This window comes from Gopherus flavomarginatus, chromosome 2, assembly GCF_025201925.1.
Source record: "Gopherus flavomarginatus isolate rGopFla2 chromosome 2, rGopFla2.mat.asm, whole genome shotgun sequence".
NCBI classification, from domain to species: Eukaryota; Metazoa; Chordata; order Testudines; family Testudinidae; genus Gopherus; species Gopherus flavomarginatus.
The window spans coordinates 301,802,093-301,827,400 of record NC_066618.1 but is presented as its reverse complement, the minus strand read 5'-3'; the positions used below and the strand labels follow the sequence as shown (position 1 = coordinate 301,827,400).

The 25,308-nt window shown below is 56.9% G+C and overlaps 1 protein-coding gene across 3 annotated transcripts in view; it reads left to right on the top strand.

The window, feature by feature from the left end:
* Nucleotides 1-22,040, top strand: part of GRINA (glutamate ionotropic receptor NMDA type subunit associated protein 1) — a 29,206-nt gene extending 7,166 nt beyond the window's left edge. Inside the window, exons 1-7 of one of the 3 annotated variants that reach the window (XM_050939453.1) lie at nucleotides 4,211-4,605; nucleotides 10,587-10,952; nucleotides 16,622-16,734; nucleotides 16,884-17,084; nucleotides 18,717-18,845; nucleotides 19,596-19,739; nucleotides 20,775-22,040. In XM_050939453.1, coding sequence (XP_050795410.1) covers nucleotides 10,616-10,952; nucleotides 16,622-16,734; nucleotides 16,884-17,084; nucleotides 18,717-18,845; nucleotides 19,596-19,739; nucleotides 20,775-20,924 — 1,074 coding nt within the window. In that variant the 5' untranslated portion in view covers nucleotides 4,211-4,605; nucleotides 10,587-10,615 and the 3' untranslated portion in view covers nucleotides 20,925-22,040. Of the gene's footprint in view, nucleotides 1-4,210; nucleotides 4,606-9,228; nucleotides 9,358-10,586; nucleotides 10,953-16,621; nucleotides 16,735-16,883; nucleotides 17,085-18,716; nucleotides 18,846-19,595; nucleotides 19,740-20,774 lie in introns of those variants that run through there. The other 2 variants (XM_050939455.1, XM_050939454.1) reach the window with 2 other exon arrangements.
* Nucleotides 22,041-25,308: the final 3,268 nt, after the last annotated feature.

Sequence of the window (25,308 nt, the reverse complement as noted above, 5' to 3'; positions counted from 1 at the left end):
AGGGGGGATATGATAGAGGTATATAAAATCATGAGTGATGTGGAGAAAGTGGATAAGGAAAAGTTATTTACTTATTCCCATAATACAAGAACTAGGGGTCACCAAATGAAATTAATGGGCAGTAGGTTTAAAACAAATAAAAGGAAGTTGTTCTTCACACAGCGCACAGTCAACTTGTGGAACTCCTTGCCTGAGGAGGTTGTGAAGGCTGGGACTATACCAATGTTTAAAAGGGAACTGGATAAATTCATGGTGGCTAAGTCCATAAATGGCTATTAGCCAGGAAGGGTAAAGAATGGTGTCCCTAGCCTCTGTTCATCAGAGGATGGAGATGGATGGCAGGAGAGAGATCACTTGATCATTGCCTGTTAGGTTCACTCCCTCTGGGGCACCTGGCATTGGCCACTGTCGGTAGACAGATACTGGGCTAGATGGACCTTTGGTCTGACCTGGTACGGCTGTTCTTATGTTCTTATGACTGAGGCCCAGAGGCAGGCAGAGTCCAGCTGAGCCAGGAGCTGCATCAGGTCCCAGCCCAGTGCTCTGTCTGCTAGGCCAGGGTGGATAAAAATCAACGATTTTTTTATCAGATTTTTTTGATAAAATGCTTTTTGAGGAAAAAACCTATCTAAAGATAGTTTTAATTAAGATACATTATAGCTCAAAAATATCTCCTCATGGAATCGGGTTTCAGAGAGGTAGCCATGTATAGGGATTATAAATGCTAATTCTATAGCATGAGACAATATATTCATGTCATCTTTAAGAAACATTTTGTAAATGAGTTCCAATAGTTTATGGATTAGGGACCCAATCTTGTGGGGTTCCAGGGGCTTCTGTATCGATTATTTAAGTTAATCTTTCTATCTACCCATTGGGACTCAGTGCTCAGTCTAGAAGAGACCATCAGAGATGGTTAGTTTTGCAGTTCTCAGACTGTGGATTAGTCTCCAGCGGTAACGTGCTTGTTGTGATGGGGCAGGGAGTGGGGCAGATTTGACCTGGGAATGTTGCAGGGGAGTTCCCTTTAAGGAAGGTAACTGAGCCAGGAGGGGTGTTTGGAGAGGTGACACTTTCTGCCTGGGAGACTGAACAAAGAGGAGGAGGAGCTGGGGGAGGGGGAGAGAGCTGCTGGGGGAGTTTTGATTTGGCAGTTTGGGGCTGGGTGGGTGCAACATAGGGAACCCCAAGTTGGAGTCTAAGCTCCCTGCCCCCCCCCCAGAAGGACTTGACTGAGGGGTCCTGGCTGTACCTACAACTCTGTTTTAGACTGCGTTCCTACTGTCCAATAAACCTTCCGTTTTACTGGCTGGCTGAGAGTCCCGGGGAATCCCAGGAAGAGGGGTGCGGGGCCCTGACTCACTCACTCTTAACAAGTGTCACGGCAAAAATGTTTTTAAATTAATATATAGAGGTGAGAAATAACAGACCTCAACCCTGTGGTCCCTCTCCAAGTTTGTGTACAGAGTCAATCCCTCACCCTTCTCTAAAAGTGCAAAGTTTCAAAAGTTCAGTGACTAGAAGATTGTTGGGAGCGGAATAGATCTGGACAGGGAGAAGAAATCTGGAGATAAATGTGAGAAGGGAGGGACGGGCAGTAGAAACAAAAGTAAAACTCTTTGAGCAGCTTATTCCAGAAGTCTTGGTCTTTCTGAGTGTAGGCGTGGTTGATTTGAGATCCACCAGACCGTTCTCTCACTAGAAGGGAAAACCTATCCTGGCAGCAGGCTGTAACAGAGACCCAGTCTGGGTCTCCTCTATCTCTGAATTGGGAAGAACACGTATGCGCTTTTATGTAGAAATCCAGGATTGAATCGCATCGTCCTGCCTAGTGATTTAAATCAAATCCACCCCGAGCTAGACCCTCTCTGACTCTGAGCTAGATGCACAACACAGGTCTCCTGCTCAGCATTGGCATGGGTTGCCCAAGCTGCTCTTCTGCCCTCCTCACCCTGGGCCATGCCCTGCTAGGGCAGGCCAGACTCAGCTGCGGCCTGGGATGGGGCAGGGGAGGGGCCAAGGCATCAGCTGCTAGAGGACAGTGGGTCCCACCCTTTGTGGCTGGGAGTAACCCCTCACCCAGGTCAGTGTGTCTGAGTCTGGAGACCAGCACGCTGCTTTCAAAGCTTCGAGCTGCTCTGGGGCAGTTCTCTGGCTTGTTACCCAGGAGCCCAGCCTCGATCCGTGTTCCCCTCTGGCCTCGGGATCTCCCCAGATGGCAGCAGCATGGAACGGGCAAGGCACCAGGCTAGTGAGGTGCAGGTAGCAGACGCTCCAGGGCTGGGAGCTGAGCCGAGACCCCAAGGGGCAGATGTTGGCAATGGTGATTAGCCATTGGAGCTCCTCCCCGGGCCCCTGCGTGGAGCCTGTAAACCCAGACTGGATCTTTCCAAGTGCTCTGTTGTAGCTCAGCCAGGGGTTACGGGCTGGCTGAGACTGATCCAAGTCACACAAGAGGGCACTAGGCTATAATGGTCCCTCCTGGCCTTGAAATGGCTCTGCTGCAGCTCGGGGCGTCTCAGAGGAGGAGGTGCTGGAGCTATTGGGGATGGAGGGGGGAATGATCTGAAACCCCCAGGCTGGGGAAGGGTGCAGGTACTGGAGGCTGCCCTCCCCAGCCCCCAAGGAGGTGATGGGGAGCCCTCTCCCTTCAGCAGTGAGTGGGTACTGAGCAGCCTCTGATTCTGGTCCACTGGCCAGCCAGAGCAGGTCCACAGAGGAAGCCTCGAGCAGTTTCCCAGGGCCTGCGGTGCTAAGGCCAGGGCAGCCCCCTGTGCTGCAGCTGAATCAAGACCACAGCTTGCACCCCACATGGGGCTGGGTACAGGGAGTCTAATCTAGTGTCAGCATCTGGCCCAGCGAATCCCTGGGCTGTGGTACAAGCTCTCCTCGCTGGCTGTGGGAGGAGCAGGCCTTGCTGCAGGGGGTGGGGGGGGGGCAGGGGTGTCTAGTGCTGACCCTGGGGATGGGGAGTCCCCTCAGGATGTCCATAGGGGTTCAGTGCCCCCAGGACTCACAGCGCCTCGCTAAGGTGACAGGATTAGGATTTCAGACGCCATAAATAGGCTGCGTTGTGGAATTACAGAGTTAGAGCAAAGCTGCTTATTGGCACTTCCTGCAAAGCCTGGCCAGGAAATGGTGCTGTGGGGGCTTAGTATCCCCCGTGGTGGGGACAGCCGCCTCCTCCTGTCCCGTGATGGGATTAACCACCTCTTGCTAACTGCAGCCCCATAAGGCACTCCCAGGCCCTGCTGTCACCCCGCTTCCTCCTTGTGCTGCTGGCTTCCTGGTGCTCTGGTCCAGCCAAGCAGGGACTGCCAGCCCCTTTCCCTTTGGTTTGGGGTCCTGCTTCGGGCACTAGCCCAAGCCCGCAGCCTTTGGGCTGCAAATCAAGCAGGGTGGCGTCAGCTGCGAGCAAGGTGCTTTTCTTGGAGCTGCGTAATCCTCCCTGTCCCCTCAGCATGCCAAGCCCAGGTGCTGGAAGCTGGTATTCCTGCCGGTCTCGGGATGTTCAGCCTGTCAGAACGTTGGGATTCCTGGTTCCCAATGTGCTGTTGCAGTTTGTTGAAGTGGCGATTCAAGGCAGGGCAGCAGGACAGAGGAGATGCCCTGTGTCCTGCTTGGCTCTCAAAGGCCGACGTGACGGGAGGTGGCTGGGCCAGATTTGGTGTGACCTGGTGCAGGGGCCACGAGCTGCAGAAAGTTATGGTGTTAACAGTTGCAGTTTCCGCAACAGAATTGCAGGCCATGATTTTCTTCCAGCCGTACTTGTTTGTAGATCCCCAGGCTTCAGTGCTTCCTGGGCGGATTTGTGGCTGTGTCCATAGGTACCTGTGCTGCATTCCTCTCTCCTGCCTGTTCCCAGCCCTCTGCTGCAGTGTGTGATGCTCTCCTGTCTGCACACCCTGGCAGGCAGCGCAGCAGCAATGGGTGTGACTGCCAGCAATTCCCTGGGGCTCCTGGGGTCATCCCTTAGTGCTGTCTTTGCAGCTGGGGAGAAGTGCTTGGCTGCTGAAGCTAGGAGAAGGGGGCAGGTTTTGGCATCCATCTCTGACTCGGAGTTGTGATGGCTGTAGCTTTGTCCAGTTCGCTCCTCCTGCGGGGGCCTGGCGCTGTGTGTGGCGCTGTCACAGGCGTGGGATTAAGATAGCGAAGGACCCAGCAGGATTAGAGTGAGGAGGCTGCGCGTGAGGGGGCTTCTTTGGTGGAGAGCAGCTGTGTTAGACCTGCTGCTGCTAGCTGTGTCGCTGCCTGACAGCTGAAGCTGTTTCTCTCCCACCCCCTCGATGGAGCAGGTTTATTTATTGCAGCTGAGAGAAGGGTATTTTCCAGGCAGGGCTGGAGGCTGCTGAGAAGGAAACTGCTGTGCTCTGGACTCTGCCTGGCATTTCAGCCTGTGACTCAGCAGGTTGTGCAGCCACCCTGCTCAGGAATCGGGCTCTGCTCTGGGGAGGAGACCCCCCTGCCCCACTCCACTCTGCTCGGGTGGCTGAGAAGATAATAGCCTGATCTGGGCCTTCCTCTCAGCACAGCGCCAGGACCACCAGGCCTGCACACGGACTCTGCTTGCTGTGGCATTGGCAGGCACCGACGCCACCCAGGGCCGTATGTATCTGAGACACCCATGCTGGGGAGGGTATCTGGTTTGGATTTAGACCTCACATGCCCTGTAGGGGTGAGGCATGGAGCAAGTGACTTAGGACAGGAGGCCTTGTTTCTGTCCTGGATTGTTTTGGGGTCTTGTTCCTGTACCTGCTGTCCCTCCCCCTTCCTTTCACCAGCTGGGGATTGCATCTCCATGTCTTGGAGATTCTCAGCTCAGACCCCCCCACTCCACCCCGGGTCCTCCTCCATACCAGTCTCTGCATTCTTGCTGGCTGAGTAATGCGTAGATTCCTGGTGCCAGGGAGCCTGTCAACGGGTCAGAGGGAGGAGGTAGCCGGCCACACCAGGGGCCCATCATATCTGGAATTGCCTGCCTTGGCTGTCCGGTAGCAGATCTCCTAGTCAGTCTGGGGTCCCGGGTCTGGCAGGAAAATGCTCATAACTGTGTGTGTGGTTGGGGGGTGGGGGTGGAAGGTGCTCGAAGTGCCTTGGATGGGCTGTAAATCTCTGCCTGACGATGTCCTAGCCAGGGGGAGGATCCCCCAGCCCCACTCCTCTCAAGCTGGTGAGCAGCTTGTAGCCTGAAGCATGAGGGCCGAGAACTCCTGGAATATTGCAGTGCAGTGCTGCTCATGCAGTGCTGCTCATGCAGTGCAGCTGCTGCTGTGATTGATGCTATAGAGGGTTCTTGGTCATCCACCTGCACAGGGGACACTGGTGTTAGGTGGCTCAGGGCCACAGCACAGTCCGTTAGGTCGCTGCAAGGTGCTAATGTGCCTAGATCCTGGTCATTTGTTTCGCTGTAGCAGAGTGGCCAGAATGTGCCTTTTGGCGCCATGCCAGGAACCCAGCCATCTCCTGATCCCTGCAAAACCCACTGCTGCCCCACAGTCAGCTGCAGGTAGCAAACAGGCCTTGTGGTGTCCCAAAGCTGGGGAGGGCAGGAGCTCCAGAACATATAGATCCTGTCCTTTGCCAGTGCTAAAGCATCAGGACATGGATAGAACAGGGCAATCCTTGAGTGATCCACCCTGTCATCTGGTCCCCGGTTCTGGCAATTGGGGACCCCTAGCGAAGGGGGCTGAGTCCCTGACCAGCGTGGCTACTTTCCATTGGTGGACCTGTCCTCCAGCTCTTCTGAGTGAGGGAGGCTGTGGCTCTTCAGGTCTCCAGGGACAGAGCTCTGAGTGCCCCACTGTCATGTTACACGGTGGGGTGACTAGACTGGGGGCCTTCTCTGGACCCTTAGTCTGTCCCTCTGGCCCCACACAGTGATGGTGCTAGGTGCACTGGGGTCCCACCTCTTTCTGAGCGGTCCTGGTCTCTCATCTCTCTGCTCCTCCTCCTCCTCTGGATCCTTGTGACTTGTTCAGAGTCCTGTGACTGGCAGGACTCGCTGAGGGAAACACCAGCCCTTTATGTAACAGCATTAGAATAGAGCTGGGGCGGCTGCCCTTTCCATCTGACTCCTGCTGTACGTTGACCGAGGCTCTGCCTGGAAGGTGCAGCTAGTGCAGGGCCCACACAGGCAGTGTGAGAGCAGGTTAAATTGCCCTCTAAATGGGCATAGCCTGGTACTTGTCTAGGCTGCTTCTCGGTGCCATGCTGCCTGGGAGAGGAGGGAGCCTCTTCACTGGGGCTCCTTGCCAGCTGTTCAGCCCCTGAAAGAGTGGGGCAGGCAGGGGCACCACGTTGCTGGCCCTGGGCCTGAGCTGCCTTTGCCGTCTGCACTGCATCTTGTTGCTGATATGAATGCATGGGAGGTGCCAATGTGTGCAGTGCTACCCAGCATACCCCTGGGGGAGGGGAGGGAAGTTTGGGGCAGCTGTGCAGTGGGCTTTGCTGGTGGGGCAGGCAGAAGGGGCCCCGCCCCGCTGTCCTCCTCTGTGCTGTGATGCTGCAGGCCTGGCTGGCTTTTAGCATTGGGGTCTCCCTGCGCAGGTTCAAATCCTGCCAACTACGGAGGAAGTTGTTGTTCTTTTGGGGGAGGGATAGCTCAGTGATTTGAACACTGGCCTGCTAAACCCAGAGTTGTGAGTTCAATCCTTGAGGGGGCCATTTAGGGATCTGGGGCAAAAATCAATACTTGGTCCTGCTAGTGAAGGCAGGGAGCTGGACTCGATGACCCTTCGGGGTCCCTTCCAGTTCTAGGAGATTGGTATTTCTCCTATTATTATGAGCAGTGGGCAGTTGGCCTGGTGCAGGCTCAGGCCCAGGTTGGCATGGAGTGTTTCTGAATGCCCAGTCTGAGAAGGGCATCTGGGAGGATTGCGAGGGGGAGGAATTGAGGTCTCCAGACACCTGCTCAGCAGTAGGATTGGTTAAGGTGAGTCTGAGCAGAGAGACTGAGGGCAAATAGGCACCCGGTCTTGGACTCACAGGCGCAGTACCTGGCCCCAGCTTTGGAACAGTGTCTCTAGGGCGAACCCTGCAGTGGGCCTGACCCCCAAGGGGTCTCACTCTGCCTTGGGGTAGCCACCCAGCCTCACCCCCTCCTTGAACTGGGCCTGCAGCCCCTCGCTCCGCTCTGCTTATCCCACTGACATAGCCTGAGGGAGGCTCGTCCCTCCAAGGGGCCAGTGCGTCTTGCGCTGTGTGGGCAGTGACACACATGCTGTGCTGCGAAAGAGCTGGTTCTGTACCTCGCACGCAGCACAGGCCGGCCTGAGGGGAGCCTAGAGCATCATCTCATCTGGTTGACCCAGAGCCCAGCCGAGCTGTAGTGACCCCCATGGTTCCAGCTCTGGCTGTCCATCTGACCACCTTAGTCAGGCACTAGGTGAGAGCCCTGGCTCCTTCCAGCAGCCAGCACTTTCTCCAGCCTGAGACCCATGGGGGTAAGACTGTAAGTCTTCCCCAAGGAGAGGCAGGAAAGTCCACATCCCTCTGGGTCCCTGGATGCTAGGTGTCAATGTCCAGGCAACTGGCTTTGCCATTGTCTTCTCAGCTACTCCATTGATATGGGGCTACGGTCTGGAAAGTTGGGCACCACCCACCTGTGTGTCTCAGCCTGCCTGGGGAGCGCGCAGCGGGCAACAGTGCAGAAGCTGGGGGAAACTGGGGCACAAATGGACCTCATAAAAATATTACCAAATATTCCCACTTTGTCACAGCCCCTTCCCACTCCTAAGGGTGGCCCCAGCCCAAGGAGGAGTATTGCCCGATGGGAAGCTGGCACTGCAGCTGTACTGCACCTGGGGATAAACAGGGGCTTGTGTCTCTCGCCAGGACCGAAGGAAGCACCCACTCTGGGTGTGTGCATGTGTGTGTGGGCATTCCTGGGAGCTGCTGTGCCCTGAGGAGGGGTGTGTGGTATGCAGGGGCTGTGCTGGGTGTCTGGGAGCTCTGGGTGCCTAGCTGCGTGGCTGACACTGGCTGGGTTTCAGTGAAGACGTTAAATCCCCTGGGTGGTGCCAAGGTGGACGCTGCGCTGTGGGGTTTCAGCCCTTCTGGCCGAGGGTGCAGCTGTGTTTGTAAATTACTTGCAGGAGAAAGTTGGACGCCCTGCAGTGCGAGTGCCAGCCCAGCACCGTGTCACGTGAGTGGGGCCAGCTGATGCTGGAAATTAGATGGGATTTCCCATAATCCCTGTAGCAGCAGGCCCAGCTCCTGCTGCTGCTGCCTGAGAAATGAGCCCTGGTGTTTACAAGAAGGGGCGTTGCCTTGCTGGGGGCTGGGCAATACCAGGTCCCTCCTGCTCCTGGCACAGCAGCTCCAACCTGGAGAGCTCTGCCTGCCAGCCCCTGGACACAGCCAGCACTCTGTGGTCAGCCCTGTGCAGCAGAGGCAGGGAGGGAGCCCTGGAGATGGTGCTGACCACTGGTGTTCTGGGTGGGGTGTACTATGGCTTTGGCTCCCAGGCCTGCTGGCATTGTGGCACCCCTTCTGTTTCACTGTGTGCCAACCTGTCATGGCAGGAGCCTACGTGAAACCCAAACAGGGGACATGGGAATGCTGATATAATGCTGTGTAAAAAAGGAGTAGCCTGCTTCTGCCCTCTCCGTTAACCCCATGGGTGCCTTGGTACGCGGTGCAGCCGGCACTGTTGGGCTGTAGTCGCCACTACTGGAAAGAAGAAAAATGGGCTTGTCCTTTGCTTCTGTGTGCTGGGCAGAGTGGTCTGGGGCACGGGGGGAGCCCTGTGGTGACCAGAGGGGCAGCTGGGGTCCCTGCGGTGGGGGGTGGTGGTGGTCCAGGAGCAGGGATATGGGCAGAGGGGAAGTTCTGTGGATGGGTGGGTGGAGGGGAGCCTTGTGGGGGGTGAATAGGGGGTATGTCTCCCTGGAAAAGCCTGGGGAGATTCACTAAGTGACTGGAAAACAGGCAGGTCATTGCCAGCTGTTGAGTGAAGGAGGCCTGCGTAACAGCCCTGGGCTGGGCATAGGGGATGCTCTCTGTTTGAGGCAGCACTTCTGCCCCTCTGGTGGGGAGCTGTGAACTCCCACACTCACACTCTGGGACTCATCCTCTGAAGTCAAACAAACAAGCCAGAGCAGACCCAGCTGCTGGGGAGGGCTGAAGGAACTTTCCTGCAGCGGGCCAGGCCCAGCCCTTCCCTGGGGAGGGTGGTCAGCCGCCCTGCCCAGCTGCCCTCTTGCTCTGACTCTTTCATGTAGGCTGGGGTCTCTGGCCAGGGCTAGCCCAAAGATGATGTCCTGGTGTGTGCTGAGTGCTCAGGGCTTCCTTGCGGAGAAGTCTGTGCCTGGGGCCCTTCCTGCCCATCCTGAGCTGTGGCTGCCCAAGGTGCTTCAGGTACCTCTGCACAGCCTGTACAGCAGCCTCCCTGCCCAAGCCCGGCTTGGGCTTGCGCTTGGAAAACAGCTGTGTAGACACACGTGGAGTTCGACTGGGTCTCAGAAACCCCCCAAGCCCCGCTCTCCTTCTGGGCAGTGCAGTCACAGGGCACCCTGAGTAGTGTGACCGGATGTCCTGATTTTTATACTAGCAGTTGTGATACTTCAGGGCTTTGTCTTATATAGGTGCCTGTTTAGCCCCTGACCCCATCCCGATTTTTCACACTATCTGGTCATCCTAGCCCCAAGGCAGCCCCCTGACAGCCAGATCTGGCCCAGTAGGGCCTTCCATTTGGCTTGCCAGGCGTCAGCAGCTCCGTCTTGCTCCTTGCTGGAGGCTCCTCTGTAGGGCTGGGCCAGCCCGGCTCCAGCACCTGGCCTCCCCTGCCCAGTCCCGGCTGCTGTTCCCTCTGTGCGCCCTCGGAGTTCGCTGTGCAGCCAGGAGGGAAGGGGGCTGCCAGGAGCGTGGAACTGAGAGCCCTGTGGGGAGCAGGGAGGAACAGCTCGCGCATGGCGGCTGAATGAAAGGCCCTCCCCAGACCCTCTGGCCCCAGTGCCCCTCGCCAGGCGCCCCCTCTCCCGCCGAGCTGGCAGGTGCCAGGGCTGGGCCTGGGTGGGAGCAAGGGGGCCTCGGAGGCAGCGGAGCAGGAGTCAGAGTGGCTGGGGGCCAGGGCAGGCCCGGAGGGAGACTGAGCAGTGGTGCCCCAGTTGGAAATAGGGGCTGGGCTGGGCTCTAGGGGAGTCTCCCCAGCTCCCCCCGGGCTCCACAGGGCAGATGCCGGCCCTGCCGCTGCCCCGCACCCGTCTCCAGCCAGGCCCGATCCAGCCGGAGCTCAGGAGGGGAAGCTGGCGCTAGGCCCTGGTTACCGTGGCAACGGAGCTGCAGGAACTGGGTCAGCCTGCTCCTAGCAGAGATTCTGCTGCCAGCAGGGCCCCCCTCACGGGCGGGTGATGTGGGCCCCCTGAGTGAGGCTGGGGGGGACGGGGAGGCAGGGGTAGGAGAGGGTGGCAGCAGCTGTGGGGCAGCCATGGGGAGGGGCTTCCAGTCCTGTCAGCTCTGCGAAGGATGGGTCCAGGGAGCTGCCTGGCAGGCTGGGCTTTGGGGGGCCCCTCGGGCTGCGACTGGCTGCCAGTGGGGGGACTCAGGAGCAAGGCCTTTAACGCCCCCTCTGTGTGTTTTCTCCTCAGCACTGAAGTGGCAGTGAGCGCCTGGGAACATGTCCCACGAGAAGAGCTTCCTGGTGTCGGGCGATGGCTTCCCCAGTCCAAGCCCTGCCTTCCCTGGGCAGCAGCCTGCTGCCCCGCCAGCCTACGCACAGCCCCCCTACCCGGCAGCACCCTATCCACAGCCCCAGTTCCAGCCAGGACCTTACAACCAGCCGGGCTTTCCGCAGGGCCCGTACCCTCAAGGGCCTGGGCCGTACCCACCAGCCCCATATGCTCAGGGGCCATATCCACCGGCAGGCGCGTATCCTCAGGGGCCGTATCCATCAGGGCCGTATATGCAGCCGCCATATGCCCAGCCACAGCCCATAGTCTCAGAGGATCAAGGCTGTAAGTGACATTGCTGCTTCCATGGGAGGCAGGGCAGGGGCAGTGGGGAGGGCATGCTTGGGAGAGCTGCCCCATCCCCCTCTAGAGCTGAGCGAGACTCGAATCCTCCCAGCACTCAGGCTGCGTTCTGCCTGCCTGGAGTCACAGCAGGTGCTGCCAGTCCAGTTGGAGGCCTCTCTCCAAAGTCTGCTGCAGCTGGTGGTGCCTTCTGACCTGCTACCATGCAGAGCTCCCAGACTCCTCCTGGGGCTCTCAGCTCTTCCCTCCACATCTGCGCTGCACCTACTGTCACCCTAAAGATAATACCTGTGTCCACTCTGCAGCTGGGCCTCAAAGGTGGGGTGAGCTGCCAGGAAATGGGGTGAAAGATGCAGAGGCAGAGCCAGCCCCATCCCTGGGGGGCCAAGTGAGGGGATCTGGGTTATGTGGTGGGCTCTGGCCATAGAATCCTAGAATCTCAGGGTTGGAAGGGACCTCAGGAGGTCTCTAGTCCAACCCCCTGCTCAAAGCAGGACCAAACCCAATGAAATCATCCCAGCCAGGGCTTTGTCAAGCCTGACCTTAAAAACTCCTGAAGAAGGAGATTCCACCACCTCCCTAGGGAACCCATTCCAATGCTTCACCACCCTCCTAGTGAAATAGTGTTTCCTAATATCCAACCTAAACCTCCTCTACTGGAACTTGAGACTATTACTCTTTGTTCTGTCATCTGTTACCACTGAGAAGTATAGATCTATCCTCTTTGGAACCCACTTTCAGGTAGTTGAAAGCAGCTATCAAATCCCCCCTCACTCTTCTCTTCTGCGGACTTAAACAATCCCAGTTCCCTCAGCCTCTCCTCAAAAGTTATGTGCTCCAGCCCCCTAATCATTTTTGTTGCCCTCCACTGGACTTTTTCCAATTTTTCCACATCCTTCTTGTAGTGTGGAGCCCAAAACTGGACACACTACTCCAGATGAGGCCTCACCAGTGCTGAATAGAGGGGAATGATCATGTCCCTCGATCTGCTGGCAATGCCCCTACTTATACAGCCCAAAATGCTGTTAGACTTCTTGGCAACAAGGGCACACTGCTGACTCACATCCAGCTTCTCGTCCAATATAACCTCTTGGTCCTTTTCTGCAGAACTGCTGCCTAGCCACTCGGTCCCTAGTCTGTAGCAGTGAATGGGATTCTTCTGTCCTAAGTGCAGGACTCTGCACTTGTCCTTGTTGAACCTCATCAGGTTTCTTTTGGCCCAGTCCTCTAATTTGTCTAGGTCCCTCTGTATCCTATCCCTACCTTCCAGCATATCTACCACTCCTCCCAGTTTAGTGTCATCTGCAAACTTGCTGAGGGTGCAATCCACATCATCCTCCAGATCATTAATGAAGATATTGAACAAAACCAGCCCCAGGACCAACCCTTGAGGCACTCTGCTTGATTACTGGCTGCCAACTAGACATCGAGCGGTAGATCACTACCTGTTGAGCCCAACAATCTACCCTGCTTACTATCCACCTTATAGTCCATTCATCCAGCCCATACTCTTTCACTTGCCAGCAAGAATACTGTGGGAGACCGTATCAAAAGCTTTGCTAAAGTCAAAGGATAACATATCCACTGCTTTCCCCTCATCCACAGACCCAGTTATCTCCTCGTAGAAAGCAATTAGGTTAGTCAGGCATGATGTTCCCTTGGTGAATCCATGCTGACTGTTTTGATCACGTTCCTCTCCTCTTAAGCGCTTCAGAATTGATTCGTTGAGGACCTCCTCCATCATTTTTCCAGGGACTGAGGTGAGACTGACTGGCCTGTAGTTCCCTGGATTCTCCTCCTTCTCTTTTTTTTTTTTTTTTTTTTTTTTTTAAACATGGGCACTAGAGTAGCCTTTTCCCAGTCATCTGGAACCTCCCCTGATTGCCATGAGTTTTCAAAGATAATGGCCAATGGCTCTGCAATCACATCCGCCAACTCTTTTAGCACCCTCAGATGCAGCGCATCCAGCCCCATGGACTTGTGCTCGTCCAGCTTTTCTAAATAGTCCCAAATCACTTCTTTCTCCACAGAGGGTGTGTCAGCTCCTCCCTATGCTGTGCTGCCCAGTGCAGTAGTCTGGGAGCTGATCTTGTTTGTGAAGACAGAGGCAAAAAATCATTGAGTACATTAGCTTCTTCCACATCCTGTGTCACTAGGTTGCCTCCCTCATTCAGTAAGGGACCCACACTTTCCTTGACTTTCTTCTTGTTGCTGACATACCTGAAGAAACCCTTCTTGTTACTCTGAACATCTCTTGCTAGCTGCAACTCCAAGTGTGATTTGGCCTTCCTGATTTCACTCCTGCATGCCTGAGCAATATTTTTATACTCCTCCCTGGTCATTTGTCCAATCTTCCACTTCTTGTACGCTTCTTTTTTGTGTTTAAGATCAGCAAGGATTTCACTGTTAAGCCAAGCTGGTCGCCTGCCATATTAACTATTCTTTCTACGCATCGGGATGGTTTGTTCCTGCAGCCTCAGTAAGGATTCTTTAAAATACAGCCAGCTCTCCTGGACTCCTTTCCCCCTCATGTTATTCTCTCAGGGAGTTCTGCCCATCAGTTCCCTGAGGGAGTGAAAGTCTGCTTTTCTGAAGTCCAGGGTCTGTATTCTGCTGCTCTCCTTCCTTTGTGTCAGGATCCTGAACTCGACCATCTCATGGTCACTGCCTCCCAGGTTCTCATCCACTTTTGCTTCTCCTACTAATTCTTCCCTGTTTGTGGACAGCAGGTCAAGAAGAACTCTGCCCCTAGTTGGTTCCTCCAGCACTTGCACCAGGAGATTGTCCCCTACACTTTCCAAAAACTTCCTGGATTGTCTGTGCACTGCTGTATTGCTCTCCCAGCAGGTATCAGTGATTTGAAGTCTCCCATGAGAACCAGAGAACTGTGATCTAGTAACTTCTGTTAGTTGCCAGAAGAGAGCCTCATCCCCCTGGTTTATAACAGACTCCCACCACCACATCACCTTTGTTGCTCACACTTCTAAACTTAATCCAGAAACTCTCAGGTTTTTCTGCAGTTTCATACCGGAGCTCTGAGCAGTCATACCGCTCTCCTACATACAATGCAACTCCCCAACCTTTTCTGCCCTGCCTGTCCTTCCTGAACAGTTTATATCCATCCATGACAGTGCTCCAGTCATGTGAGTTATCCCACCAAGTCTCTGTTGTTCCAATCACATCATAGTTCCTCGACTGTGCCAGGACTTCCAGTTCTCCCTGCTTGTTTCCCATGCTTCTTGCATTTGTGTATAGGCACTTAAGATAACTCGCTGATTGTCCCGCTTTCTCAGTCTGAGACAGGAGTCTCCCCTCTTGCACTCCGCTGCTCGTGCTTCCTCGCGGTATCCCATTTCCCCACTTCCCTCAGGGCTTTGGTCTCTTTCCCCCTGTGAACCTAGTTTAAAGCCCTCCTCACTAGGTTAGCCAGCCTGCTTGTGAAGATGCTCTTCCCTCTCTTCGTTAGGTGGAGCCCGTCTCTGCCTAGCACTCCTCCTGCTTGGAACACCATCCCATGGTCGAAGAATCCAAAGCCTTCTCTCCGACACCACCTGCGTAGCCATTCATTGACTTCCACGATTCCACAGTCTCTACCCAGGCCTTTTCCCTGCACAGGGAGGATGGGCGAGAACACCACTTGCGCCTCAAACTCCTTTATCCTTCTTCCCAGAGCCACGTAGTCTGCAGTGATCCGCTCAAGGTCATTCTTGGCAGTATCATTGGTGTCCACGTGGAGAAGCAGGAAGGGGCAGCGATCTGAGGGCTTGATGAGCCTCGGCAGCCTCTCCGTCACATCGTGAATCCTAGCTCCTGGCAAGCAACAGACTTCCCTGTTTTCCTGGTTGAGGTGGCAGATAGATGATTCAGTTCCCTTGAGGAGGGAGTCCCTGACCGCCACCACCCGCCGCCTTCTCTTGGGAGCGGTGGTCATGGAACCCCCATCCCTAGGACAGCGCATCTCGTGCCTTCCAATCGGTGGAGTCTCCTTCTGCTCCTTCCCTCAGATGTATCATCTAGTCCACTCTTTATATTAGTACTGTGGAGAGAACATGAAAACAGTTGCTCACCTGTATCTCCATTGCTGGTACATGGATGCTCCTCTTTCTTCTTCTGGAGGTCGCATGCTGCCAAATTTCTTCACTGTCCTTCCGTGAGTTTTCACAAAGTTTTCACAGCACATGGGCTGGTGCTGTGAGAATAAGCCAGGATCCAGACCTAGAGGAGACAGGGAAGCCAGTTAACCTGATGCAGTGTCTGTGTAAACTGGTCCCTAGACCCCACTTTGCAATGAGATCTGTCGTGGCCCTGTGACTCCTGGGCATGGTGGGGCAGTGGGTAACACTCCCAGTCTGAGCTCTCTGGGCCCCTCCATCCTGCACAGGGCCCAGGGGTCTGAGTGAGTGGTGGGCTGGGCGAGTGGTGTGGCTTGGCCAAGGTCACAGGAATCTCTGGGGCTCAGTGCTCTCTGCGCTCTGCCTGCTCACTCCCTGCTGCTGCAGCCCTGAGGGCTTCTCTGCCCTGGGGACAGCAGCAGCTGCTTCCTCTGGAGAAGAAGGGGGAGTCCTTTGCTTGCAGCCCTCTCGCACCCTAGGGAGAGAAGAGGAGACTCCTGCAGCCTCCCCTCCCTGGGGCAGGTGAGGCCTAGCCACGAGCCAGGGCCCTGTTTCCTGCTGGCCCTCCACCATCGGGGAGGGGGGCAGGGTGGGGTCTGGCAGACTCTCACCTTCACGCTGAGATCTCCCACTCTGGAGGAAATGCCAAGCTCCCTGCAGTGACACACCTCTTAGCTGCCTGCAATTCCTCCCTGTGGCTGAGCTGCACCTATGGCTGCTCCTCCCCTCCCCTCTCCTTCCTCTCCACCCCCGCCCCTCCAGCTGCAGCCAGCTTCCCAACTGGTGGGGAAGACAGGCTGGGCATGGGGGGCAGCCCCAGGCTTCCTCCAGCCCTCTGAGAGGCACAGGGTGTAGGCTCCTGCCTCCCTACACTGGTGCCCTCAGGTGGGCCGTGGCAGAGTCCGAGCAGGAAGGGTGTCCAAGTGTCAGCGTAGCAGGCATGACCATGCTCCTAGTCTGCTCTGCACACCGCACCTAGCCCTGCCTGACCCCTCTCACCTGCTATTCTTCTTTCCCTGTGTGGCACTGGCACCGCAAGATGGAATGAGCCCTGTCCGTGTGCCCTGGAGACCTAGCACCATGGCCACCAGAGTTGGTGAGCTGCCGCTTCTGGGGCATAGCCAGGCCGTGATCTCCTCAGGGTTGGGGCTGGAGATGTGGAACAAAGTGCTGCAGTGTGTGCGGTAGAGCCCAGCACCCATCTGGCCCGGGGCCCACTCCCCCAGAGCTTAGGCCTTGGCTACACTGGCGCTTTACAGCGCTGCAACTTTCTCGCTCAGGGGTGTAAAAAAACACCCCTCTGAGCGCAGCAAGTTACAGCGCTGCAAAGCACCAATGTAAACAGTGCCCCAGGTGGAGTACCTGCAGCACTGGGAGAGCTCTCTCCCAGCGCTGGTGCCGTGACCACACTCGCACTTCAAAGCGCTGCCACGGGAGCGCTCCAAGTGTAGCCATACCCCTAGTTATTCCTGGGTGCTGGGGTGGGTGGAGGGCTGAAGGTCTGGGCACCAGCTTCTGCCTTACTCCCCTTTTCTCCAGCTCCGCTGCACAGTAACTACCATGAGGACGGGCCGCCCTCATACTACGACAACCAGGACTTCCCCATCACCCACTGGGATGACAAGAGTATCCGCCAGGCCTTCATCCGCAAGGTGAGGGGCTCCCAGTGCACTGGGGCAGGGACCAAGGGCCTGTGATCCCCACTTGAGGAGGTGGGAGTGGCCCCCTCTTTGCATAGGGGAAGAGTCCGCAGAGTAGGGGAGAGGGGACCTGCCCTCACCGATGTCTTGTGCTCCGCCAGGTGTTCCTGGTGCTGACCGTCCAGCTGAGCGTGACTTTGGCCTTCGTGGCCATCTTCACCTTTGTGAAGGGCATGAAGGGCTTTGTGAGGCGTAACGTCTGGATGTACTACATCTCCTATGCCGTCTTCTTCATCTCGCTGATCGTGCTGAGCTGCTGTGGGGAGTTCCGTCGCAAGTACCCCTGGAACCTGGTCGCCCTGGTGAGTGCCAGCTTGCAGGCCTAGCACGGCTCTCGCAGCCCCACCGCTGAAATCCCCTCGCTTGGGGTGACAGTCTGGGGCTGGGAGGGGCCCTCTGCTCTGGGGCAGGCTGGAGTTGCTCTTCTCATCCACCGTGCTGTTCCCTACGCTGCCCCAGCCCTCCTGGCCAGGGGTGAAGTGTGAGAACTGACCTCATTCCCGTACGACTCCCCTTCCTGCACGGCATGGCCAGGCTCAGCTTTGCTGTGTGCTGAGCACTCCAGGGAGTTCTCTCGACCAGCTGCTTACGTGGGGTGCTTGTACCCCTCACCCCATGGTCTCGCGCCTCCTTCGAGGAGTGCTGAGCTGTGACAGCCCTTCTGGGGTGGGGCTGGGCGATGCAGGGGGTATTGAGCCCAGGGAGGCACTAGGAGGCACTGTGCTGCTGGCTCTGGGGTGGAGTCCCATAGGGGGCACTCTCTTGAGTCAGCACGGACCGTAAGTGCAGCCCCTAGGTCCTGAGTACAGAGCTAGTAACAGCCCCATGGCCACAGTCCCTGGTGGATCTGGAGCGCCAGATTTCATTACACTTGCTTCCAGCTGAACATGGGGCTAGTCATCCTTTCTCGTCCCTTTTGGCTGGGCGGGAGCTGGCTACATGGGGCAGGGGTGGAGACCCCTTCTCACTGCCCAGCCTATAAGGCTGATGGCTGTGTGCTATGCTTTTAGCAGGTGGCCACTCCCTCCGGCAAAGGCTGTAAACCAGTGGTCCCCAACCTTCTTGTGACCAGTAGCACATTGACGTTTTCAGAAGAGCGTGGCGGGTGCCAACAATTTTTCAAGGCTTATTTTGTATTTGTACATTAAATAATACCAAAAAAACATTTCCTATTACATAACATACGAATCCAGAGAAAAGCCGTGAGGACAGAGTACACTGGTGCCCGCAGCCCTGGTGTACTCTGTCTACAGCAGGCACGGGGCCCCAGATTCTCTTCTCTGCTGGGCACTAGGTGGGCCCCGCACCTGCCGTGGACCGAGAACACCAGCGCCTGCAGCCCCAGAGTTCTCTGTCCCCCGCAGGTGCAGGGACGTGGCTTCTCTCCGGCTTAAGCCGTGGCTCCACACCTGCCAGGGACCTAGAACACCGGTGCCTGCAGCCCCAGAGTTCTCTGTCCCTGGCAGGCGTGGGGCTGCAGCTTGTCTCCCCTGCTGGGAACTAGGCAGGCCCTGCACCTGCCAGGAACAGAGAACACCATGCCCGCAGCATGAGTTCTCTGTCCCCGGCAGGTCCCCTGCTGGACACTAGGCGGGTGCACGTAAATGCTTTGGGGGTTCCATGGCACCCGCGGGCACCACGTTGGGGACCACTGCTGTAAACCATTCGTTCCCCGTTCTCCCCAGCTGGGCACTCTCCAGGCCCTGCCCCTCCTGGGGTTGTAGGTTTCCAGCTTGGGGCTCCCCGGTGCATGCTGCAAAAAGGTCCCCAGGGGAATGAGGCTGTTGTGGTGCTAAGGGTTTGCAGCTCGGGGCTGGACAGTGGTGCCCAGGCCGCTGCCCTAGCAGCCTGGGGCACTCCTCACCCAGATGCCTGCCCAGCCCTGGCTCTGCTTGACTTGCCCATCCCCCCTAATGCATGTCCCCTCTCTCCAGTCCATCCTGACTGTCAGCCTCTCCTACATGGTGGGGATGATTGCCAGCTTCTATGAAACGGATGCCGTCATCATGGCCGTGGGCATCACAGCCGTCGTCTGCTTCACCGTTGTCCTCTTCTCCCTTCAGGTGAGAGGGGCTGGGCTCCCTCCCCGCCAGCACTCGATCCCCAGGTCTCCTGGGAGCTGGCTGCTGGGCCACCCAGCGGGATCCCTTTACTGTGGCTGTCTGGGGAATGAGGGATTGGCTGGCATCTGCCTTCTCCAACTGTGAGAGTGGGGAGTCAGAAGCCCCAGGCTGCCCCCTCCTGGGGACATTGCTAGCTCTCTCTACCTGGGGCCTAGCACCTGTGGGTCACTGCCCAGTTGTGCCTCCTATCTCAGCCTTAGCCAGACACCTGCCAATCGGAGTCGGTCCCTGCTGCAGTAGCTTCCCTGGCACCGTCTGGGCCTTCATGCTGCTAAGGGGTTGATGCTCTGGAGCCCTTGGGCAGGTACAGCGCCCGCCCGCTGACGTCTCCGCATGCTCAGGCTGCTTTGGGTGTGGATCGTGCTTAGTGGGAGTGGCAGCGTCCCTGGGAGCTCGCCATGGGGCTGGCAGAATCCAGATGCAGCCTGCGAGCTGCCTGTGCTGGTTCTCAGGGAATTCGCCCTCAGACCCAGCTGTGCCATAGCCTTGCCTGGGGCTGGGCAGCTGGCCCATGTCTGGGCTCCTGGGGGAGCTGCCTGGAAAGCAGAAAGACCTGGGCCCACACCAGGGCTCCTTTCAGCTCTTCCAGCAGGCAGAGCAGTACTGGGGCCAGGCGCAGGCCCAGCCATGAAGGCAGGGGCTGGAGACCCCATGTGTGACACCCCGATGGCCCGTCATCCTCTCCTGCAGACCAAGTATGACTTCACTTCCTGCCGGGGCGTGCTGATCGTCTGCCTGGTGGTGCTGATCCTCTTCTCCATCCTGTGTATCTTCATCCGGAACCGCATCTTGGACATCGTCTACGCCTCGCTGGGAGCCCTGCTCTTCACCTGTGTGAGTGTCTGCTGGGGCAGGGCGCTCCTGGGGGGTGGAGGCAGCGCCACCACACTGTCTCCTGCAGATCCCTGCCCAGTGGGGAAGGCCTGGGCTGGAGCTGCGTGGGCAGGAGCCAGGGCGCTCAGCCTAGGGGCTCGCCGGGGCCTCAAGGGGACAGGCTCTGCCTGATGAACCGCTCCCCCTTGGAGATGTGGCTGCCTCACCACAGCTGAGAAACCAAACCCTCAGGGTCATGGGCCCTGCGCCCCTCAGGCCTTAAATCCTGGTTTGCTATGGCCACCGTATCCCTGTGCCCCTGAGTGAGCACGTTGCTGGAGGGTAGGCCTGGAGCTGTGTGGTGGGGACCGCTCTAGAACTGGCAGTAGCTTCAGACCCTCATCGTGGCACCTCCTGCTCCTGCCTAGTCCCAGCTGGAACCTGGCTCCCCCTGCCTGGGGTGGGGGTGGGCATCAACACCCGGTCCCAGTGGCAGCTGTGGGACCAGTCATCACGCCTGGATAAACACCCCTGTTCTTGAGATGGCCGCTGCTGCTGGTGGGTGAGAAGGGGGCAAGTTACAGCTCTCACTCACAAGCCAGAGAGCCCTGTCTGGGCCAGCTCTGGGACCTGTGCTCATATCTAGAGTCGGAGGGGCGTTGGAGATCCTGCTCAGAGATGGAGGGAGGGCTTGGCAGGGCGGTGTCAGTGATGGCCAGGGACAGCCCTTCCCCTTGGATCACCCAACCCCCAGTGCTCTGCTCCTGAGCATGGCGCTGTCCATGCCCTCCATCCTGGCAGCATTTCCAGAGCACCCCCATGTGCAGAGGGCAAGAGGCACAGCCTGGCACGGACCATCCCTCCTGCCATGCCATGCCATGCGCTGTGAGCCCTGGGTGTGCAGGGTGGCAGGCTGCATTCTCCCCGTCAGAGCTGCTGGCAAGGCCTGGAGCTGGGTACCTGGGCATGGTCCATGCTGAAAGCGTGCTGCTGCAGCAGGCCTGGTGCCAGGGCTGGCACCTTGCTCCTGGATGACATCCCCCCTCCCCCTTGCAGTTCCTAGCGGTGGACACTCAGATGCTCCTGGGGAACAAGCAGCTGGCCTTGAGCCCAGAGGAGTACGTCTTCGCCGCCCTCAACCTCTACACGGATATTATCCAGATCTTCCTCTACATCCTGGCCATCATCGGCCGGGCCAAGGACTAGCCCGTGCACGTCCGCTGCTGTGGAGAGTAGGGTAACCTCCTGTCCCTGTGCCAGCCCCAGCTCACTGTGTCACTGCGCCCACCCCAGCCCTGCTCCCCCATAGCCATTTGGTATGGTGTTTTCATGGCATCTCGTTGTTGGTTCTCGTGTTCTAGTTTATTTTGACCCATGGTCACCTCACCAGCTCTTCGGGAAGGACAGTGGGGCTGGGGGCAGCTGAGCTGCAGTGGGCTCATGGTTTTGGAAGGACTCGCCCTGGGCCATCCTGGGGTGAGGGATACTCTCCATCCTTCGGCCACTGCCTGTGCTGCGTGGGGTCGGGCGCACAGGGGGCAGGGTGGGGGTGTATAAATTGCTTTGCTCTGCACCATGTCAGGAGCTGCTGTCTTGCTTCAGGGAATGTCGCTGCCTCGTTGTGTCCCAAGCATGCTGCTCCCGCCCTCTGGCAGCCCCCATCCTCCACCACGGACGTGCCCAGCTCCCTGGCAGCCAGGGGCAGCTCTCTGGCCACCAGTGCTCCTCGGCTGTCACTAGCCAGCTGTGTCCCTAGCCTCCCAGTGGTGAATGGATTGAAACCCCCCACCGCCCTGTCCCCAGGGAGCTCTCTGGCCCCACGCGCTGCACTCTAGTGGCAGTGCTGCCTCACGCAGGCAGATCAGGCCTTTAGTGAGATGACCCCAGAGACCTTCAAAGGCAGGCTCCATTAGCACCTGGCCATGGATATCTGGCATGCTGGGCGGTGCCTCCCAAGCGCAGCTCCGCCCGGGCCTGGCAGCACCTGCCTGCATTCCCTGCAGTTGGTCATGAAGATGTTGGAGACCCTGAACCCGTGGTGGTGCTGTTTGGTGTTCGGCTGAGTGCACACTGCTCCGTGGTGTGCAGCCCCCTTGAGACTGCTTCCTGAGGCGCTGTGCGTGGCTGGCCCGGGGCTGAGCGCAGGGATCTGCCCAGTTCCCCTCCCACGAGCATCTGATGGGGGCTGCGTCATGGCCCTGCCTTTCCTTCCATGCAGCCCAGTTCCCTCCTGCTTCGGGCGCCAGAGGGCTGGGTCCCGGGGTCCCTGTTGTTCTGTATGTGACTGGCTGCTGCTGTTAATAAAGCTCTGTTTAGATGTGAGACCAGCGCCTGTCCAGACTCTCCTTTCCCCGTCCCAGCCCTCTCCTGGGGCGCCCCTGCAGGAGCAGCATCTGTGCTGCCCCTGCCCAGGGGCCTGGCCAAGCAAGCGGCACCAGGAGAGACCTGGGTGAGGCTCGCCCTGCCTGGGCCTGCGAAGCAGTGCTGGTGCCCCCTGCTGGGCAGCCCAGAGACAGCTTCGCCATCCCCTCCACACCCAGTCCCTGGGGCCAGTGGGCTGCATTCCTGGAGCTGGGCAGACCTCTCCCGCCCCCTTGGCAGCTAGACACTGAAGGGAGCAAGGGGCTGGCTGAGGAGGTTCTCACTCTATAGCAGGGTTACTAGCCCTTGGGCTCCGGGTACCTCTGGGCCAGGCGAGAGGACTTATGCCTGCCCCATGCACCTGGGGCAATCACGGGGCTAGTGGGGGCTTTCTGCACTGTCTGGGCCTGGGTGCACTATGTGATGCAGCCAGCGGAGGCCAGCACAGAGGGATCGATCCCAGAGCCCCTCCCGCCCCCTGGAGCAAGGAAGGCCCTGACAGACCCTGGGGCCGTGTAGGGGCAGGGATATAAAACCATCTCTGTCCCAGCAGCCCCCAGGCCCCGACCACACGTACAGTCTCCAGGTAGCACAGGCAGGCTGTGAGCACTGCTGAGCTGCCTGGACTCCAGGGGCAGGAGCCTCTGGGGTGTGGCCCCTGCACTGCTGCCTGCTGCCTGGCTATCCCTATGCCCTGAGCCCAGTGCCACTCGGCTCTCAGCTGTATAAACAGGATATCCTAATAAAGTGAGACTGTACCAAGTGTTGGGCTCCACTCGTCCTTCCTGGGCTGGGCTTTCCTGCAGCTGCTGCTCCCCCTTGCTGCCCTGTCTCCTACGCATGGTGAGACAGTACCCAGGGTCCTGAGGCCTCTCCCCACCGCCCACCTTAGCTTGTCCCTGCCTGCTGTGGGTCAGTCCCTGAGACTCACAAACGCTGCCTCTGTACAGGTTAGCAATAGGCACACGCCAAACCCCAAGTCATAGGACTGTCAGGGACTCAAGAGGTCGTCTAGTCCAGTTCCCTGCACTCCTGGCCTGACAACTATCCAGATCATGTGCAACAGGTGTTTGTTCAATCTGCTGTTAAACATCTCCAGTGATAGCAGTTCCACAACCTCCCTGGGCAATTTATTCTAGTGCTTCACCATCCTGACAGTTTAGGAAAAACTTCTTGTGTCCAACCTAAACTGCCCTCGCTGCAATTTAAGCCTATTTCTTCTGGCTCTGTCCTCAGGGGTTAACAAGAACAATTTTTCTCCCTCTTCCTTGTAACAACCTTTAATGTACTAGAAAACTCTTATGTTCCCTCAGTCTTCTCTTTTCCAGACTAAACAAATCCAATGTTTTCAACCTTCCCCAGGGCCGTCCGGGGGGGGGGCGGGCGGGCAAGTGGAACAATTTGCCCGAGGCCCCGGGCCCCACAGGATATAGTATTCTATAGTATTGCAACTTCTTTTAATGGAAAGGGCCCCCAAAATTACTTTGCCCCAGGCCCCCTGAATCTTCTGGGTGGCCCTGACCTTCCCTCATAGCTCATGTTTTCTAGCCCTTTTATCATTTTTGTTGCTCTTCTCTGGACTCTCGTCAGTTTGTCCACATCATTCCTGAAACACAGTGGCCAGAACTGGACATGATATTCCATCTGAGGTCTAATCAGCGCAGGATAGAGAGGAAGAATTACTTCTCATGTCTTGCTTACAACACTCCTGCTAATACAGCCCAGAATGATGTTTGCTTTTTTGCAATAGTGTTATGCTGTTGACTCATATCTAGCTTGTGATCCACTATGACCCCCCAGATCCCTTTCTGCAGTATCCTTCCTCGGCAGTCATTTCCCATTTTGTATGTATATAACTGTTCCTTCCTAAGTGGAGCACTTTGCATTTCTCCTTATTGGATTTCATCCTATTGACTTCAGACCATTTCTCCAGTTTGTCCAGAGTGTTTTGAATTTTAAGCCTATCCTCACAACCCCTCCTAGTTTGGTATCGTCCACAAACATTATAAGTGTATGTCACGGAGTGTGGGGAAGTCAGGGCCCTGCACCTCTCTCCCTGAGATTCGCTGTGACTCTCAGCCAGCCAGTAAAAAAGAAGGTTTATTAGATGACAGGAACACAGTCCCAAGCGGAGCGTGTAGGCACAACCAGAACCCCTCAATCAGGTCCTTCTGGGGTTCAGGGAGCTTAGACCCCAGCTTGGGGTTCCCTATGTTGCACCCCCCAGTCCAGGACTGAAAAACAAAACGCCTCTAGCAGCTCTTTCCCTCCCCCCAGCTCCTCCTCTCCTTTGTTCACTCTCCCAGGCAGAAGGTGTCACTTCTCCCAACCCCGCTCCTGGCTCAGATTACAGCTCAGGTAGCTTCCTTCAAGGGAAGTCCCCCATCCCCAATGTAACTCTCCTGCAGCATTCCCAGGTCAAATCTGCCCTGCTTCCTGCTCTGTCACAGTGTACTATATGCCCTGCTGGCAGAGAGCCCAGGGCTACGAAGTCCAGGTACACGCCCTGATCGTGGGAACCTTAGGCTCGTGAGACCTTCACAACGAGTGTGCGTGGGGTCGGTCGACGCTACATCCGGCTCATGAGACAGCTCACGGTGTCCGACACCATCAGGTGGCCCAGAGACATTTATACTGAACACATCACCGGACACCGCCAATACCACACTGAGTAATTGAGACAGCTGACCAGGGAAATAACCCACTTCCTTCCCTGACGGACCAAGGGACGCATCCCACCCATGTACCTATCCGCTCCACCGATACTGACTTGGACTCATTCATTCCATGGGTGGCATATCCGAGCCCACTTATCCACTGACACTTTACAAACCCTTGCACCCCAGTCTTGGTCTATGCCAGTTATGCTATATGTATGTATTTTTTCATCTTTGCAAACGATATCTGTAACCCCCATAACCCAAGCCTGACCCCAGATGTACAGTACCTTCCCTCTCAACCTGTGTATATTTCATTTCAAACATTTACTTTAATAAAAATTTTAAATCTGTGCCATTAGCTAAATCACTGATGAAGATATTGATCAGAACTGGACCCAGAAGCGATCCCTGCGGAACCCCACTTGTTATACCCTTCCAGCATGACTGTGAACCACTGTTAACTACTCTCTGGGAACGGTTTTCCAACCAGTTTTACACCCACTTATTGTAGCTCCATGTAGGCTGTATTTCCCTAATTTGTTTATGAGAAGGTCATGCAGGACAGTATC